General features: G+C 36.8%; 1 protein-coding gene across 1 annotated transcript in view; it reads left to right on the top strand.

Moving 5' to 3' along the window:
- The window catches only part of LOC132122760 (glutamate receptor ionotropic, kainate 4-like), a 351304-nt gene that overhangs the window by 311666 nt on the left and 19025 nt on the right, over positions 1-20613 (top strand). Inside the window, exons 12-14 of the mRNA XM_059533136.1 lie at positions 3285-3392; positions 12168-12371; positions 18211-18324. Coding sequence (XP_059389119.1) covers positions 3285-3392; positions 12168-12371; positions 18211-18324 — 426 coding nt within the window. The remainder of the gene's footprint in view (positions 1-3284; positions 3393-12167; positions 12372-18210; positions 18325-20613) is intronic.

Here is a 20613-nt window from a genome sequence, read left to right as displayed (position 1 = left end):
CAGGTGAGTCAGCCTTTTCGAGCTCCTTTTATAGGGTTGGGCCACACCCATTTCGGCGGGAAGTGGCGTGATGGGCGCAAAGCCTCCTAATTGGTCTGATTTTGCATCAGCCTGTGCTCGATAGGCTGTGCACTTGCTGCAGAGCAGCCAATGAGCGAGCAAGCCGTCTCGCCTATGGCTGTGTACTGCTGCAAATGCGCTTTACAAAAATTCAAAATTAAGGATAATTTTTTGCTTCAGTATTTCGTGAAAAGAGACTTTTCCCGTAGCGTCTTAGCTAAGACGCAGTACGGGAGAACTCTTGTAAGAGAACAAAAGTCTGTGTAATGTCCCTATTTATGTAAATAGCTAAGTAAAAGTGTGTGGTGTATGAATGCATGTCTGCTCTAGTTGCCACTCTGGGTATGTTTTGTTCTTCTTGTTTGTCAGAGCTGTTCGTGCTGAGTGGCTGGCTGTTCTCAGAGCAGTTCCTCCCTATTGGACGATATCCAGCCTCTGTTCCTGCCCACAGCTTTACTGCACGGTCCCTCACTGTCCCTGACTGCACCCTCTGCCTACACATCCTCCTCCTCTTTTCTTTATGTCTCTCCTAATTAATCCTAATTGTTCTTGATACCGAACCCTCTCTCTATTGAAATTGTTTGGAGATCAGGGTCTGGCTGTGGGTTCTTTTCAGCTCATCACAGCCATGTGCTTCTGATTCTACAGAGCCATCAAGGTTGTTTGGCTACTGCTGGATTTCATTTGTGAGACTAAGGTGGTATCTATGTTTTATTATTGTAATTTATATATTATGCCTTGGTTTCAAAGAATATATTAAGTTTATTGGTGTTATTTTATCTTTTAAAAATGCCTAGGGCAATAAAAACATACTTTAAGTTATATTCTCTGAAGCATTTCTTAATATCTTCCATCTGTTTTGCTTCTCAAGTAAATATATCTTGTTTTAGGGATATTTTAGTGTAAAACAAGACCAAAATAATTAAGAAAGTATTTTTTGCAGTGTGCTTTGAGAAACAGGTTTACAGTTGAAAGAATGGTGAGCTCTTTTCAAATGGATTATCCTCGGCATCTTGCAATCTCACAAGGATCAGTGCAATTTTGAACAGCAGCTCTCCTTTGTAACATAAAAGTCAAACTAGTGCAGATGTATTTTGCCCTTGCTTTTAGGAGTGTTTCATGCAAGGTCCCCCATGCACACAGGGTTTGGAGACATATTCCTGGTTCTGTAGCTTCAGCATCCATAAAGTCCTTAGAATAACACTACTACATTATTTTTGCATCTTACATTCACTTTGAACCAAAAAAAAAAAAAAAAGAGAAAAGTTCCTGTTGCTCACTTTCTTCCCTGTTTGTGGCCCTTCACGCTTTCATATCTCAGAGAGTAGGTAATTTTAGATCCAGCGCAGTGCTGCATCATCCTCCCCTGTGTTGTTTGGGTCCATGGAAACACTAGGGATCAGATAAATAGAGCAGCACCTCTGCAGAATACTTCAAGCAGGAGGCCCAACGTACCATGCCGCTTTCTAATTATAATAAAAAATAAAATGATAGTTGATTTAGGACTGCTATGTGTGCTGGGTGGAGACTCAGTCTCCCGTTAAAGACAGTGTGGCCCTCATATAAGCAGTCTAGTGGAAGGGTGCCAGCCAAAACAGAAATGATAATGAGGACATTGGCTCGCTTCAGAGAATTGGGGTGTAATTTATTTAATGAATGCATTCTGTTGCATCTCTGATTGAGCGCATTTCCCTTCGCCACTTCCTTTAAGGTGTTCTGACTGTTCTGTTTGTGTGTGTGTGTGTGTGTGTGTGTGTGTGTGTGTGTGTGTGTGTGTGTGTGTGTGTGTGTGTGTGTGTGTGTGTGTGTGTGTGTGTGTGTGTGTCGACAAGCTCACTTCTGCATTCTCCTCCGCCTGACATTGAGCCTAAACAAAATACTTAATTCAAGAATTAAAATGGTGATAATTCCCATATATCTCTTCCTTTTTTGTCTTCACCGTCTGACTTGATTTCTTCTGTTGAACACCAATTTTTTATTTATTTTACTATATTCTTAATATGAAAGTAACTATAAATATCTAGTTTATGAATGGGAATGTCATGCTTTAAAATGACAAAAATAACATCAAAATAAACAAAAAGTCCCCCAAAATTCAAGATTAGTGGGCAAAAGCTGTGCCTACACAGTTTAACTAAAACTGTTATGACTGTTGTGATTAAACTGAAATGTGTGTTTATTGCGGCATTGCAATTAGATTAGTCTGCAAAATCTGATTTTGATTTACACATTTTTTGTTGCATCAAATATTAGAACCAGTCAAACACATTTCTGCTTAAAATGCAATGGTCAGTCAGAGGATGTTGGTTAATCAGCACTGAAAAGGCCAGAGTTTTGTTAAGTTCACTTTCTCAGTCTCGCAAATTATATCAGTTTCAGTGATTTTTGAGAGAGAGCATAACTTGCGCAACTATGTAACTGTTTTTTTTATTCCCACTTTGAATAAACATCTTGTTTTTCATGCTACTAATGTGAAGTCTTGATTTTCTAATGCATAAAAAGCAATAAATAAATGGTTCAATTAATAAATGGTTCTTGGCTTGTTTTGTCTGTGTATCATGCAATAATGACATATTTTTTAATGTATTCTATTAATCAACATTATTAATCATTTTACAATATCAGATAATAATAAGCTGCCAAAACACAAGTGAAAGATGCCCTTGGAAATTAGTCCTGATCATGTGACCTTTATTTCTTTATGTATTATTCCAGGTCTTCTGTAGCCATATAAAAGTGGTTTTGTAATAGACAAGCAACATTTGAAATATTAAATGGAACATTTTATTTGGAAATATGCATACTAAAACTCTTGCAGTAAGTCTTTCGATATGCAAAAATGAATAGAGATCGACGTCAAAATGGTAAGGATTTTGAACTGCCATATTTGAATATATGTAAACGCAAATAAAATTTTAGAGCTATGAGTTTCAATAAATAACAAATTAAATTTTGGTCTGTTCCTCACACAAAGTAAGTGTATAGTATCAGAAGACATGAAATATAATGCATTGGTCATATAGACTTTTTTGTGATTCATTTGTGATGTTTTTGGTATTTTGGGGAGTTTGACATTCTAATGTCTTTGGAATTACTTGAAGGTAAGTAAATGATGACAGATATCAAATTTTCGGGTTAACTATCCCTTTAAGGCTTCATGGTTGCTCTTTTTTATGTCATTGGATCTTCTGCCACACATAACTCTCAATTTGTTTCTCCGACAGATCGGTCAGTGGCATTCAGAGCAGGGACTGTCCATGGAGAGGAAGCTTCCATCACTTAACGTGACAGATACACTATTCAACACCACTCTCACCATAACTACCATCCTGGTAAGTCCTATCATCTACTCCAGGTTCCTCAGTAAAGGACACACCCTACCAATTAAGCCAAGATAATAATAAATAGGATATATATAAAGGATATAAAGGATATATAGTTGATCCTTTTTGAAGAGTCTCTCTTTAGCTTCCAGAAACAGTTTGTCTAGTCTCTGATCACCTCAGGGTTCAGCACTGATCTAAATAAAGGCTCTTCTCCTCTGAGATAAGTGGAAACTAACAAGTATGTGTGTGATAGCATTTCCTGGAGCAGAAACCACCAATTGAAGATTTAATCCGCTAGGCTGTTATCTAGAGGCAAATTTCTCATCTTCACGTACACTCTATAGTGATGAGAAAAAAATGAGTTTCTCCACAGCCTTAGGCCGGATGTTTCATATCTGGCTGGGTCATCCCTCACCAGAAAAGAGAGTGGAAGAGACAGTGAATGAAGAGGGGCCATGCAAGGTGAATGAAGTGCTCCAAAGCCTATAAATAACTGGTTTAAAGCAGACTTGTTGAGGACAGATGGAGAAATCTTCTTTAGTTCAATTTACACCTGATGAAAGGTATAATGAGTGTGAAGAGCTGATGAAAAGACAAGCACAGTCATGCAGTTTGAACAGCGTGATGCATTTTATAAAAGCCCTTACATTAATTATTCTGGTTAAACTTATTTTGAGTATTATTTTTGCAATTGCTTTGAGATAAAAAGTCATTATTTTTATGGTTATTTGGGTTTTAGATGTTCCGTTGCCATGGCAACAAAGTAGTACAATTGGCTATAACATTACACAGAAAAAGTTTATTAAGTTCTAAAAAAAAAAGAATTCTCACTTAACTTCATGTTGTGGCTATTCTATTGAAACATTGAGTATTTTAATGTTTATAGATATCCATGTCCATTGGAAACCAGATGCCTGCAAACCTTTTTTCTTTTTTCTTGTCTTTTTTTTATGAAAAAGATTATATAATGTGCAGAGGAACCTGGATCCTTAAAGAGAAAATTTATTTTTGTGGTGATCAGCATTATGCCACAAAATGCCATCATCTTAGTCACCCTGGAATCAAAATGGACAATTCAGATTTATAATGGAAGCATTCCTGTGTTTATTGTAAATTATATATCCATGCATAACATTACAGTAAAACAGGAGCTTCCCCTTTTCTCTCGGCGTCATCGATCCAGTGTCCCACCTCACAGTTTTTCTTATTCGAGAAGCTGTTTCACTTGGATATACATCACAATTTAATTTATTAAAGCTTGTTGAAAACCATGGTGAGATTATTAGCGCACCAATCAGCACATCCAGCACAGCATATGCTGGTGTTTTCAGCAGGTTTATGAAAAACTGCTGTACGGTACTGTAAGTGAAATAGAGATGATTATATCAGGGAGGTTGTGTGTGTGTGTGTGTGTGTGTGTGTGTGTGTGTGTGTCACTAAAGGAGAGAGTGGAATACAGGTGGTTTCTCGCAGATCTTTTATTGTTAATTTGCTTGATGATGTTGCAGCTGGGAGAACGGGGGAGAAGTTTGCACTGTTTTTATTCCTATTTAAAGATATATGAAGACTCTGGCTGCATTAAAGAGCCACCAAAGAGCAATTTCAGCTCTATCACAGCCCATTCATCACAGGCTGATTGCAAAGTCTGCTTTATCTAGGTAAACGCAGCACAGTTGAAAACATGCTGCAGAACTCAGCACCTGTGGACCACTCCACCAGCGTTTTCATTACTGCTGTGCACTTTTGTCATCGCTGGAGTTAAAGCACACACACAAACACACCGATTGAATTTTACCCTGTTGAAACGGGCTAGATCAAACATTTTTGTAAGGATAGACAGTATATTAGAGCTGGTTTGCCTTGTAGTGCCAAAGCTGTCTAAACTGTACAAACTGTTCTGTGGGGTTTTGTAGTTGGTCTTGATGCCTTTGGCATTATATCATGTGAAGAAGGAGCCAGAGCTTTAGTGCTTCATTGAGAAAACAAATAACTCATGTTCATTTGTAACTTGTTTGTTTGTAACTAACAGTTTTGATTAAGAAGAAAAAAATTGTGTTACTGTGCCATTGAGTGACTGGTTTTTGTTGCAATTAGCAGCCTTGGTAAAGATATAATATACATTTTAATACATAATACAATATTAACTTACTTTAACTCTCATGTATTTGAGAACTTCTCAGAGTAATATTACTCCTTAAATACTCATTAATATTGCAGATTAGTTTCTGAACTTTATATGGTAATAATTTTCTTGGCTATGAGGAATAATGTGTGCTTAAATGGGTCATAATTTATTTTATAAAGATTTCAGAAGTCCTGATAATGTTTGTAGGATAATTACAAAACTGCCGTATTTTACAAATACATTTCTACGCTGATTTCAGCCCTCTGATTTATAAACTCCTTTAAAACTTTAAGTGCATGTTAATGTAAACGGCCACTGCTATGATTGGCTGACATCTTTGCAAATAAGTATTGAACATGTACTCTTTTAAAAAAAATGTTTTTACCATGAAAAGCTGCTAGGATTAAATAATCGTGAAAAGTGATTATAGTATTATATTTCAATCTACTCCTATTGCTTTGATTACAGATCACATTTTTCAATATATTTGAACTGTTTTTATATAAATATACTTTATATATAACTATATATTTATTGATCACACTCTTTTTCACTGAGAGAACTTCAGTGAGGGCATACTGAGTGCTAACTTTGGCCACAGCCCCTTCGTAATCATTACTGGTGTGTTGTCGACCAGTGGGCAATGGGGCAGAGGTAAATTCATATTTTTTCTTCTTTTCAAATACCTCCCACCATCCAGCTCAACCAGGCACTGTAAGAGCTTTTGAGTTTGATCTGTTTGATATAGTTAATGCCTGATTTGCATAATTCCCTCAGTGATTTAAATACTAAAACAACACAGACAGTGTCTGCAAATACAAGACGCTGTTGTTTTATTTGTGTTTAATACTTTTTCAACCTTTTAGAAAATCATTTGATTCGGTTTGAAATGCGTTCCATTCAACAACTGCTTGCTTTCTCAGATAAAGCTGTTGTCAGGACCTTTTCTAAGCCCAAATACATATTGTTTTGCTTTTGAAAGTGAGTTCCTATTCCGTTCACTCTATAAAACTTTCTGCAGTGTTTTTCAAAAAGCCACATCATGCTTGAAATGAATCGTTGAGAAAAGTCATGTGAGCCTTTATCGTCCCGAATTGTCTTTGAGAACCCATCTTAAAAAAAGAAAAGCAAAGTATAATTGATATGTATAGGTGCACTATGAGAAGACAATAATGTGACATGGAGGGGATACTGTATTACTGCATTTTCTCAGAGAAAAGTAAGCCCTCACATTCATCAGCTGAATTTACGCTCACTGAAATCAATGATGGCGATAAAGTGCTCTTTCTGAATACATGGAGACATACGACTGCAGAAACAATTCCACCTTCAGTGGACAGACCACTGTTAGTGAAAGTGAAAGTGAAGTGACATTCAGCCAAGTATGGTGACCCATACTCAGAATTTGTGCTCTGCATTTAACCCATCCGAAATGCACACACACAGAGCAGTGAACACACACACACACTGTGAGCACACACCCAGAGCAGTGGGCAGCCATTTATGCTGCGGCGCCCGGGGAGCAGTTGGGGGTTCGATGCCTTGCTCAAGGGCACCTCAGTCGTGGTATTGAAGGTGGAGAGAGAACTGTACATGCACTCCCCCCACCCACAATTCCTGCCGGCCCGGGACTCGAACTCACAACCTTTCGATTGGGAGTCCGACTCTCTAACCATTAGGCCACGACTTATTGTGTTCAAGAAGAGGCAGATAGCCTTTATTGGCAGAACAGTTGGAAATGTTCATAAATATAAAATGTGAGGCACTATCATCATGTAATGTTCTGCCTCTGTGACCAATTTCTGTTTCTCAGATCGCTATCAGGCGGAGCTGGTTCTGTCTGGACTATCTTTAGTGCCATTTAGCCTCTGTAAGCCATAAAAAATGGAAGGCATGCATGAATCAAAGAGGGAGTAGGGGACCAGTCAGTTACCAAACTCACTCATGTTTTTTGACAACGTCAAACACACAAATCCAATTTGTCCTCACCTTATGAACAAAAAGCTTTGAGATTTGATTTGAAGTAAGATTGACTTTAATGTGTTTGCTTTACAAACGCACCAAACCAGACTGCCGCCATGCTATATTTGTAAAATTGATTTCATCAGCTGACAGCCTTCCAAGAAAACAAATAGAATCAAATCTGCTGCAGATCCCAGACTGTTGAGGAATGTTGCATTTGGCAGACTTGACACTCAAAGTGCCCTTAATCTCACTGTCTGCACTATTAAAGGGAAAGTTTCTTTCTCTGATGTGACCAGCCGATTTTATGGAACCATTCAAGCTCAGAAGAAAGAATTGCTTGGCCTGATAACAGCACTCACTCAGGTGACTGATGCCCGAGCTCCATTCCTGAGATTGATGGCGATACGCCAGGACTGCTACTGTGTGTTCACAGTTAACCCCACTCCTCTTCCTCAATTGCTTTTTCCGTCTTTTCATAGGCTTCGCTAACAATAGATTATTATACATAAACATGGTCGCTCTTGTTTTGTGTCACTCAAGCATCAATCAGACTAGAAGCTAGCTGAGAAAAGGAGATGATTTATCACAGTTTCGTTTATTGATAATTTTTAATTACTGTAACATATGTCATTTCAAAGGTTAAGATGTTATATGCAATTTAAGTGGCTGAGCTAAGCTGTTAGCTTCTGAAATATTTTGTGATAAGTATTTTAAAAGCCTAATCTGTTAGCTTGCTAACCAAAGATGAACTAAAAACAAATATTTTGCTACACTAACCATAGTTTATCCATGGTATTTGTTGTAAAACTGTGGTAAAACAAATGTTAATCAATATGGCAAAAATTACTACACTTTTACTATAATAAAACCATGGTTTAATTTTCGAAAGGGTGATAACAATAAGTCCTGTTCTCTCCTCTTCCTCGATTTTTCTTCCTCTTTCTTTTCATAGACTCTGCTTATAATGGATTATTAAGTATGAATGTGTAATCATTCCCTTTTCTTTGACTTAATCATCAATCAGAACAGAGGCTTGTTGGCCATTATGGGTCACATGTAATGACCTGAATCAATCGATGACTTCTCCCACCCAGTGCGTAGACCTATTAATTGAATTCAGAAGGTTTGTTTTTTAGCTTTCTTCCTTTCTTTGAAACCGTCTGTCTAATATGCAACTGGTCCATGAAATGCTACTCTTTAATAAGCCTAGTGTGAGAGAAGGTGTCCGGCTGCAATACTTGAGTGCCTCCAGCAGGCTGTAAGCGATGAAAATTTGCATTTATATTGTGCTTTTCTGCATAACCACCGCAGCAGTGTCAGTGTGGGGCATGACGGTAACATGCGTGGATGATTCAACGAGTTAATGAATAAAATGGAAGGATTTGCATTTATAGAGTGTCAAACTCTGGGCCAAAGTGTTCCTCTTTGTGCCATTGCAATATGGAATTTCGCTGTTTGCTCCGACAGGTCCAAGGTGCGAACATCCATCTGCAAATACAGCGTGCAGCTTTTTATGGACATACAAATGAGGTGAAAGGACAGTTACCGTGTTATTTGGATGCATATGAGCGGCTCGTATTAATAGGGTTCAGGTTTATTTGAAGTGTCGGAACATGTCCATTGACGTTCCCCCTCGTCTGACAGGCCCCAAGATCCAGCTGCTGCTATACTCAGGCCAGCTGGAGCGTGGCCACTGGGCACATAAAAAATCAGGGATGCAGGACCAGACAAGCAGGTAAAAAAAAAAAAAGAAGAACATGTTGCCATGGTGATGCAAAAGGCTGAAAAGTCTCCTCAGCTCTTTAGATTACCACTCAAAGTATAGAGTGGAGCAAGTCAGATTTACTGGTGAAAATTAAACACAATCAACAAGTCTGCCCTAAACAAATGTTAAGTACAACAGACCCATTTTAGTGTCTGTCTTACTCCAACACATCAGACAAAGTTATTTTTAATTTTTTTCAGTCATAAAAAAAAGTGATTTTGAAAAGCTTTTATATGGCTGGTTTAATTCTGTAGTGTCTATTTATGTCCAAAGTGGCAATGTTCTGTTCAATTTGTGCAAATGGTTTGAAAATGGCAGTAACATACTCCACAACCAAGAACACTAGACACACACTAAAAATATCCCAAAGTATATCGCTGGGCACAGTGCGTGTTTATTGAAAGAATGCGGGATGAAATGTTTATGAATCATTTATTTTGATCACAGATTGCCTAATAAATCTTTTCAGTCTTTGGGCAGCATGAGAAAACAAAACATAAATTAGGAACTTGGTCTTGGTGGTGGTGTGCGCTCACATTAGTCACAGAGCCATATGTGTCCAAACTGTTGTTATGCTTCCATCCACATATTTTTATGCAAACTTATATCACATTAAAATATTGCTTTAAAACCGCTGGATGGAAATGTCAAGATGTGGATAAAATCATAAAATGCACATAAAATGTGTTAAACTGAGGCGGATCATTATTTTTATCCAGTAAGAAGACATGCGCATAAACTAGAATGGAAATACCTGTACATTTACAGGAATAATTTTTTAATGCATAACAAAAACCTCATATGGCTTTGCAAATCCTTTAGTTGATAATTGGACTAACCAGTGGACAGAGCTTATTGCACACCTTCTTAAATGTTGGTTTAGTCATTGATTCTGAAATGCCTGAACCAAAGTTTGGTAGAATTACATCTCAGAACTGTCTCACACGATTGTGTTCCCAAACGTCAAGCATCCACCTCTGAACACAAGATAACATGACAGCGTTTGTTATTGCATTTCGCCTGCACACTCTAAGGTGCAAGTAATTACTTATGTAGGAAAAAAGAGCTCCAGTGTCTTTCCAGATCAGCGCATCAGGAAGCAGCAGCCAGAGCAGCAATCATCATGTGATCACCGTGTCGGAGGACAAGGTTCGGAGGGCACTAAAGTGAGTGAATGTAAGGAAAGCAGTCCTGCGGTCTTGCGCTGATCAGCTCGCTGGTTTGTTTACAATCCATTTTTAATGAGTCTCTTGCTACATCAGTGGTTCCCACCTCCTTCAAAAAATTGGTCATCATCCCTGTGCCTAAGATCAATAAACCCTATTGTCTGAATGACTATCGTCCAGTTGCCCTCTCATCAATAGTCATGAAGGTCTTCGAGGGACTGGTTAAAAACATCATCTGCTCCTCCATCCCGGATACTTTAGACCCTCTTCAGTTTGCCTATCGCCCAAACAGATCCACTGATGATGCCATCTCTCACATCCTGCACTCTTTTCTCACACACTTTTCTGACAGCAATAACGGGAACTATGTAAGGCTGCTATTTATCGACTATAGCTCAGCTTTTAATACTATAGGACTGCGTGTCTTCGCACAGCTCCACATCTATAATCAAATTTGCTGATGATACTGTAGTTCTGGGCCTCATTCAAAACAATAATGAGACCGCATACTTGGATGAGGGTAGAGAAATTAACATCATGGTGCCAGGACAACGGTCTCTCTCTGAATGTGAGCAAAACTAAAGAACTGATTGTGGACTTCAGGAAAAGACAGCAGCAGCCCTATACTCCTCTTATGATCAGCGGGACACCTGTGGAGAGGGTGAGCAGCTTCAAGTACCTCGGTGTAAACATCTCAGAAAACTTTCTATTCAGGGGCTATAGAAAGTGTATTGACTCAGTGTATCTCAGTGTGGTATGGGAACAGCTCCAGTCAAGACTGCAAAGCCCTGCAAAGAGTAGTGCGCTTAGCTGAGCGCATCTCCGGGTCTGCTCTCCCCTCTCTGCAGGACATCTACCTCAAACTCTGCAAAAGCAGAGCTGTTGAAAGGACTCTATCCACCCCAGTAACCATCTTTTCACTTTGCTGCCATCTGGTAAGCGCTTCCGTAGCCTGATGGCAAAAACCGAGAGACTCAGGAGGAGTTTCTTCCCCCAGGCCATCAGGCTCCTAAACTCAAAACAAGCCTCTTAATGTTTCAAGTCTCCACTTAATGTTCACTTTATCAGTAAGATATTCTTTATTCACTACCTCACATTGACACACTGACAGTGTCACCTGTTTGCACATTTGCCTCTTGTACATTCCTGTGTATCTTAATATTTAAGACTATAGTATAATGCACATATGTACATTGTACATCCCTGTGTATCTTAATATTTAAGACTACAGTTTACTTTCATGCACATTATTTTGCATTCTATATTTAATTCTACAGTATACATTTTCTTATATTTTATTCTTATATTTTTATTGTTTACTTTTTCTTATATTTTTTTGTTTACTGTTTCATTCCTTCATAGCTATATTTATGTATATTTTCATCTGTGTTGTATTCTTTAATAATTGCACTGTCCATGGAGCGAACTAGACTCACATTTCATTGCTGGTTATATATGCTCTACATAATTGTGTATGTGACGAATAAAAATCTTGAATCTTGAATCTTCCCAAGTTGCATCAACTTCCATTATGATTCGATTTTAATTCGATATTGTTCTCTTGAACACATGGGATGGAAATGGTGCAATATTCCAATTTGTCACATTAAATTCACAAGTTTGAATGGAAGTACAGCTAGTGTGACTTGCCAACTCAAACAATCATTTGTCACACAAAGTGAGTGTTGATTGATTCAGAAGTGCTCCAAGAGTGTGTTGATGTGTGAGTGCCGACATTAATGGCGATGATATATTTACAGGAGAATCCATATGTAATGTTAAGAGCCAGTCACCAGGAACTAGAAGGGAATGAGCGTTACGAAGGCTTTTGCGTGGACATGCTGAAGGAGTTGGCAGATATCCTGAAGTTCAAGTACCATATTCGGCTAGTTGGGGACGGCGTGTATGGAGTGTCGGGCACCAATGGCACCTGGACAGGCATGGTGGGAGAGCTCATCAGCAGGGTGAGTGATGTCACAAGGGAGTATTTTTTAGTTAAATTGGAACAGAATGGCATTCCAGAATCATGTATTATCCCCCTTTCTTTGCCGCCTTGTCATTACTGGAGTTGTGAATTCTTGCTATACATTAGCTAGTAGACAAAGCTGTTTGCTTGCCACCTGAAGATACAAAGAAAGAAAAATGTTCAGTGTGACCATTTTTAACTTCTGGAATATGGTGCAATGTGTAACCTAAAAGGCAAGTAAGGAAATTTTTTTAATTTGATGTGGAATGTATTTTAAAATGTCTGTATGAACTTTAATGATATGTGATGGGTAACTTGAAAAACTAAAAGAGGCTAACATTTTAGTTAAGGCTAATTGAAAAGACTATAACAGTTTAAGCTGACCATGTTTAGCTTTAGTAATGTGAAATGTATTTTAAAATACACACACTACCTTTCAAAAGTTTGTGGTCTGTAATATATTTTAATGATTTTTGATAAAAAAAAGTCTCCTTTACTCAACTAGACTGCTTTTATTTGGTCAAAAACACAGCAAAATAGTAATATTGTAAAATATTAATACAATTTAATATTAATAAATAAAATGGAAATTATTTCTGTAATGGCAAAGCTGAATTTCCTTCAGAAATCCTTCTAATGTGTTTATTTGCTGCTCAAGAGCTTAGAACCTGATTTTACCAAGTGAGACATGTTCCTGGGACAACATCTTTGTTGACCCTGGAACAACATTGTGATTAACCAATCAGATTTGAAGAACAAGTTTATAGATTTTGTGAAGTTTACGCTTACAATCACTGTTAGGTGCTTGTACATCAGTGTCATTCATCTATCATTTCCTCTGATTTTAAGGATCACTCATGGTTAAGGTTAGGTTTAGGTGTAGGGATATGGTCAAGACTACATTTTTTGAGTAAAATGTTGTTCCAGGGTCAACAAATTATGTTGACCTAGGAACACATCTAACTCAGCAATATCAGGACGTGCCTCAAGAACCATTTCTTATTATTATCAATGTTGAAAACAGTTGTGCTGCTTAATATTTTTGTGGAAACTATGAAACTTTTTTCAGGATTATTTTGTAAATAGAAAATTGTCATTTCTAATCAGGCACTATATACACATAAAAAGGTGTTTCAGTCAGCGGAATGGCTTTGTTTAGGAATGGGATAAAACATTATTGTTTTTACAAACAGTTTGTTTATCTAGTAGCTTGTCATATCTTACTTGATAAAACAGAATAACTGCCAGATTTGATGGTTCCCCTACTCCAAAATCCCAGTTTAACCCCTGGTTATACTGGCTTCTAGATATGCTATGCTAGATATGTTAGATATGCTTCTAGACAGCCATTCCCATGTAGTACGAATTTCATTCAAAGCACACCACATCAAATGCTCATTTCAATAATTCTTTAAAGGAAGGAAGCCTTCAAGCTACACTAAAAGTTGTTTTACTTGCTTCCACACAGGTAATACAGATTAACCAACAATATTCATGTTTATGCCTCCAACCAGTTACAGGTTCCTTGTCCTATTGAATTTCAATTAGCCCATCTGATCCCATAACAGACACACACAGATGTGTTTAAAATGACATAGTGAAGCGTGACGAGTATTAGTCCCATTCTGACAGCCACTAACATCTCGTTGATGAGATGGAAATCTAGCATCCCTCAAATTTTGTTTAGAACACTTGCCCCTTTCGGCGGAAATGTTATTTATTTAAAAACAGTTGCAGCAGTATGGCGTGCTGCTGATTTATTCATCCGTTTTTTGGCAGCCACCGCAGGGAACAAAGTTAATTTTTGAAAATTAACAAAAAGGCCACGACAGGCGATATACATATATTTCCAGAGGAAAGGGTCATAAACCAGAACATTTCTCCGCAGCCTACGTTCTCGCATACAAAAATGGAGAGGCTTTGAGAAGTTATCCGTCTTAATTCCACAAGCTAATGGAGGGCAAAGCCATTAGTGAAATAAAGAAAGAAGTGCCTAATCTTATTAATGTCTCAATATGTTCCCTCAAAGTATGCTATATACAGCTGACCTTGAGAGTGGCCAATGAGTCTAATTGCATCCCACGCGCTACAGTGTCTGTAGATAGTAGAGGGTGATGAGGGGCAATTGAAGGAGGCGAGGAGCGCTGCCTCGTCCTGACAGCCTCTCTATCCCTCTTGGATCCCATGAAAGACCTTTATCCTGTTATTTATTACATATAAAAATTGATTTGCATATGAACAAAGACTACAGATATTTTTACAGTTGTGTTTGAATGTAGCAAACATTGAATGAAGTACACGCTAACATTTTGCCACACCTGCTAATTAAAATTTACCAGCTATATTGTTTACTGGCAATAAAACTGTATGTGCATAATTCCAATAAAAAACAGGCAGAACAAATTGGGAAAACAGAATAATAATAATAATTATTATTATTATTATTATTATCGTTATTATTTTATATAACAATAGTAGAATTGCAATACATTATTTATGGTTTTATTTTAGCAGAAATCCACAGGAATGCTTGAAATGCCGGGGGGGGGGGGGGGGGCAAAATTATTTATTTTGAGTTTTTATGTTTTTCTCTCATGGTTGCATTTGTAAGATAACATTTTATTTCCCTTATTAAATTATATTAACATTTGGTACTGTATACGAGTGACTTTTTAACATGTAAAACAATTAATGATCAATTAAATTTATTTTGGCCAGCATATCTATTTCTATGCTGAATTCAATCAATTATAGCACAAGAAAAAATTAATCTTAAAATATTATTGGTCAAATCAAAGTTTAAAAATGATGTTTAATTGATGTATTTTGATGGTTATCTGTTGATAAATGAGGCAAAAAATGCAATACCAATGCCTTTCTTGTATTAATATTATAATTTATAATGTTTAATAATAATATAATACACTTTTCTAGTGAAAAGGACTTTGCACTAAAGCAGCTCACTTTTGTCCTAAATTTTGGACTCCTGATCCCAAAGGGGACTTGATCATGCTTTATAATGTTCTGTAAGCTCTTGTAAAACTAAAGGAAGTGCAATAGTACACAAAGGTAGCAAAGAAGCCGAGCTGTCAGAGTTTTTTCTAGCGTCAGATGAAGAATAAGCCTCAGAGGGAATTTGAAATGCCACACTGGCATTCTCTCATTTTTTGGGGGGGGGGCATCACTTTATGATTGAGTCAAAGCTGAAGGGGAGGATGGAGCGCAGGAAGAATATCATACTGCATTATTTATTATTTAGAGTCTCTGTCTCATAATTTTCCTCTCTGTGCAGTCATCAATATTAATACGTAACGAGATGTCAAATATTTGATAATCCTTGTTTCTGTTACTAGCGACATCTGTTTGAGGGATTTCTGTTCAGCAGGGACTACGTAATTTCCTTGTTTGTGTGTCAGTGTGATGTTTTGTTGTGTGAAGTGAAGTGTGCATGAGTTGAAGAAGAGCTGTGGGCCACTGTTGAACTATGGAGAGCACTTTAAGATTAGTGCATCTGCATGCTGTTATTGTGGAGTTCATCTTCCCATCCCACAGTCTCTTTTGATAAGGTGAAGTACTTTACATAGCAAGATAATGACATAACTGGCTCTATAATCAGGTGAGCAGACTGTTACAGGGTTATTAGTTAACTAAAACTAAAACCATAAAAAAAAATCTTACTTGAATATTTAAATATGTTTAAAAAATGTTTTTTTTAAAGTATATTATTTTAATAACTAATTTTTTTTTTAAACTTATTACAATAACTAAAACTATTAAAAACTATATATATATATATATATATATATATATATACATTTTTTTTTTTTTTACATACCAAAATTTCCAACAATTTTCATTAAAACTAAGGACATTTTGTCAAGACAGACTTTATGTTGGCTTGACAAAGTAGTTAAAATATATATATGTATGTATGTCAATATATATATATATATATATATATAATGGTATATTAATGATACTTCTCTTATCTTGAAATGTGCCTAACGTTCCTAATTCGACTCTCATAGTTAACAAGCCTCTCCTGTCTTTTTAATGGGTTCAGGCTTGAGGCTAAAACATCACATTGTAACCGGTATCTGCTGTTCGGAGATTTTCTCTCATTTACAGCACAGCTCCAATATCCCATCATTCCTCCTGGAGAGGACAAAGAGCAGTGGAGGGTAAGAGTGTCTCACAGGACTGTAAAATCCCTTGCAGATGCACTTTTCAGTGTTGTTTGATTAGTGGGATCCAGCCGCAGCATCATGCCCGGCAGCACTTGATGCTGTTTCAAGTGATTTGTCATGACAGTTTCTGTGTTCATGTTCCATCACACACACACACACACACACACAACAAATCAGCTTTGCCCTTTAGTATTCACCAAAATACAGGTATTTGGGCAGGAAGCAGTTGTTTCCAGGTGTAAAAAGACAGGTCATGGAAGCTTAAGGTGGTTAAGCTGGTTTGTTGCTGGTTTGAGATGGTCTACATGCTCTAATCAGCCTAATTTAGATGGACTACAGGTGTCTTGATTTTGAGGGGGCTCCAGTCCAGTGGCACTTTGTGCTTTTGGAGAGAAAAGAAACAAACGCGTTTTATCTATTTCATAATTACATTAAATATATATATATATATATATATATGTGTGACCCTGGACCACAAAACCACTCTTAAGTCGCTGGGGTATATTTTTAGCAATAGCCATAAAAACATTGTATGGGTCAAAATGATCGATTTTTTTTTTATGCCAAAAATCACTAGGATATTAAATAAAGATCATGTTCTATGAAGATATTTTGTAAATTTCCTACCGTGAATATATAAAAACGTAATTTTTGATTAGTAATATACATTGCTAAGAATTCATTTGTACAACTTCAAAGGTGATTTTCTCAATATTTAGATTTTTTTTGCACCCTCAGATTCCAGATTTTCAAATAGTTGTATCTTGGCCAAATATTGTCCTATCATAATAAACCATACATCAATGGAAAGCTTATGCATTTAGTTTTCAGATGGCATGTAAATAAAAAAAAATGACACTTCAGACTGGTTTTGTGGTTCAGGGTCATTGTATATATATATATATATATATATATATATATATATATATATATATATATATATATATATTTGTCGACAAGGTTGGGTAGTTGATGACAATTTTATTTTTATGTGTTGCAATATTTATATTATAATTATAAAACTATAAAAACATAATGTATTTAATAATTTTATTTGATAATCAGTGTCATTTATGTGTAATTTATACAATATTATTTATTGATATTTTGAATTCGCATTTGTTTAAATATTTTTGGGATTTGTTTAAATTTCAGTTTGACTTTACGTTTTAGTTTAATTTACATTTGATTTTGTTATGTGCTTTCATCATTATTATTAATTAATAATAATTAATTAATAATTCCATTTTACAATCACCATTGTTTTTTGTAATTTATATAATATTATATTTATTAATATTTTGAATTAGCAATTGTTTTAATATTTTATATGATTCTTTTAGTCTTAGTAATTTAGTCTTTTTTTAGCATTATTTGTAGTAATTTTAATACTTCAACTTACTTAACTTTTTTAGCATAGGTTTTTCATCTAATACTTACACTTTATTTTAATTCACAAAAACTATTTGTTTTACTTTTAGTTTACAATAACAACAGCATTGATAATTAAGTCTAAATATCTGATCCTTTCTTAAACCAGCAAGAAACTATGCATATACCACCTTAGTCTGGTTAGTCTGGCTCCAGTTTTTGCACCTTTTTATTCAGACCCGCACTAATGGCTGCTGTGGTATTTGGCATGTGTTTCAGAAGGCTGACTTGGCTGTGGCCGCCCTGACCATCACGGCTGAAAGGGAGAAGGTCATTGATTTCTCCAAACCCTTCATGACTCTGGGGATCAGCATCATGTACCGAGTGCACATAGTAAGTTCCTCCTCCATCCGCTGCAGCTCGAGACACCTGACCATTCCCGACCTCGGAGCATTAAAGATCAACAGCAGCCTCTAATGACATGAGAGAGATTGCGTTGGAAATATATAGAGAAATACTTTTGGGCAGAGAGCTCTGAGCGTCACCCTTGCTGTAGCAGGTGTGCTGTGGTGTGAAAAGCTGATAAATGTAGTGCTTCCTTTCCCATTTTCAAATTCTCCTTATTGTGACTTGTATCTAATTCACACCAATACTCTTGCACACAGCGACACTGAAAATCCAATAGCTCTTTTATTTTTAAAGGCCTGTGTGCCATTAATCAAAGCCCCTCCCCAAACCCAAGGTGACATGCTGATCTCTCTGTTGGCTAAATGCTGCATGAAGCCGTTCGGTGCAGCGTGTGCAAACATTAATGTGGTGTCTCGGCAGGGCATTTACACAAACACACACACACACACTCACTTACACAAACACAGCATTAGCACACCCAATGACTGAGTCACAATGTCACAGGAACAGTCATCAGTCACAATGACTGAGACGGCCAATCAAATCAAAGAACTGTTCACAGAAGCTGAAGATGAACTCCAACACAGAACTTCAGATTTTAACATTTAGGTAAGATGTAAGTAGCTAAATATTTAGTTAAATGACCCCCAGTAAAACCCCATAATATAAACTGTTGGACTATGAATTGAACATATTGGATGAATCATTTACATGATACATTCATAACTGAATGTGATGCTGTTTCTTGCCAGTTAGTGTCTTCAAAAAATGATGCTCACATTTATCCTTATCACGGCCACTGCTGGCCAAATGGGTGCCCTAAGCAGGATTGTATTGTTGTGCCCCCCTTCCTCAAATATGATGATGGACAAAAAACACCTACTATAAGGGTGAAAATTAGGGCTGGGATAAACGATTATTTTTTAAACGATTAATCTAGCGATTATTTTTTCCGATGCATCGATTAATCTAACGATTAATTTTTCCAGACCGATTTGATTTCGATTATCTCCCCATTAATTGACTACTAACAATTTATACATGTTGATTTACATATCTGAATGAAAAAAACATGAATTCCTTAACATTGCAATATATGTTTATTGCTCTTAAAATTACAAAATAAAAGAATAAGAATGCATTACTTTGCACTTGTATAGAGATAGCATTCAATAAAACCTTGAAGCCTTGAAAACACATAGCTTACTGAAACAAGCTTACTGAACACATAGGGCCTAGCTTACTGAAAAAAGTTCTTCTTTCAGATGAAAATAACAACTTGATGTCTAGCATTCAATAAAAAAGTTCACCCAAAATACTTGTTTAGAGCAATTGAAAGAACACAGTAACCAATGTAAACTTTAGGGCTTTAAGCTAATACAGAGAGTGTTTTTCCAACAAATAAAAAATAAAAATTAACAGTGGGAGCCAGCAGCCTGTCATGTAGAAAAAAAAATCTCCGAATGCTCCACGTGAAACTTTGGCGTTCCGCCCTTTTTCTAATGATTTTGGTTAATATGCACGAGGGAGAGAGGAAGAGAGGGAGAGAGAGAGAGAGCAAGACAGCGCTCGTGTAGTTTGAAGACTGTGAGTGCGCGAGCGCGCGTGAAACTTGGGTGTTTCGCCCTTTTTCTATCGTGTTTAATGATTTTGATTAATATGCACGAGGGAGAGAGAGTGCAAGAAGCGCTCGTGTTGTTTGAAGACTGTGAGTCCGCGCGCCCAGCCGGGGCTCTCTCTCGTACACGCCCTGTCAGGCGCTGCAGTCATTCTATTCTACATCACTCACCGATCAAATAACGCTTTGACAGTTGCCAAAAAAAAAAAGATCAATGCAGAAAAAACCCTGGATTGGTTATATATCGTTGGACAGGATGTTGATCCGGCCATCGCGTATATTCAGCGCACATAAGGTAAACATTTTGCAAACGTTTTTTAGAGAAATAAAAACAGGTCGACGAATCGATGCGCATATTTTGCGTCGACGTATTTTTTGCGTCGACGTCATCGATGACCTCGATGCGTTGTCCCAGCCCTAGTGAAAATAGAACTTTAATCAAATAAAAAAGTAAATTACAATTGTAACTCTCGACATTTACCTATGGCTATACCTTTATTATGACTCTAATTATTTTATAGTCTCAAGCATTCAGAAATCATGCAAAAGGAAATTAAGCAGTTTTACTATGATAAAAACATGGTTTATTTTTGTAAGGGTTGTGATATGCACCTTATAAATTATAAAGGCTGTGTCATCTATAGTAAAAAGGTGGC

The sequence above is a fragment of the Carassius carassius genome, chromosome 41 (genome assembly GCF_963082965.1).
Source record: "Carassius carassius chromosome 41, fCarCar2.1, whole genome shotgun sequence".
Taxonomy (NCBI): Eukaryota; Metazoa; Chordata; class Actinopteri; order Cypriniformes; family Cyprinidae; genus Carassius; species Carassius carassius.
The sequence above is the reverse complement of the archived record's forward strand: the minus strand, read 5'-3'. Positions and strand labels throughout refer to the sequence as shown.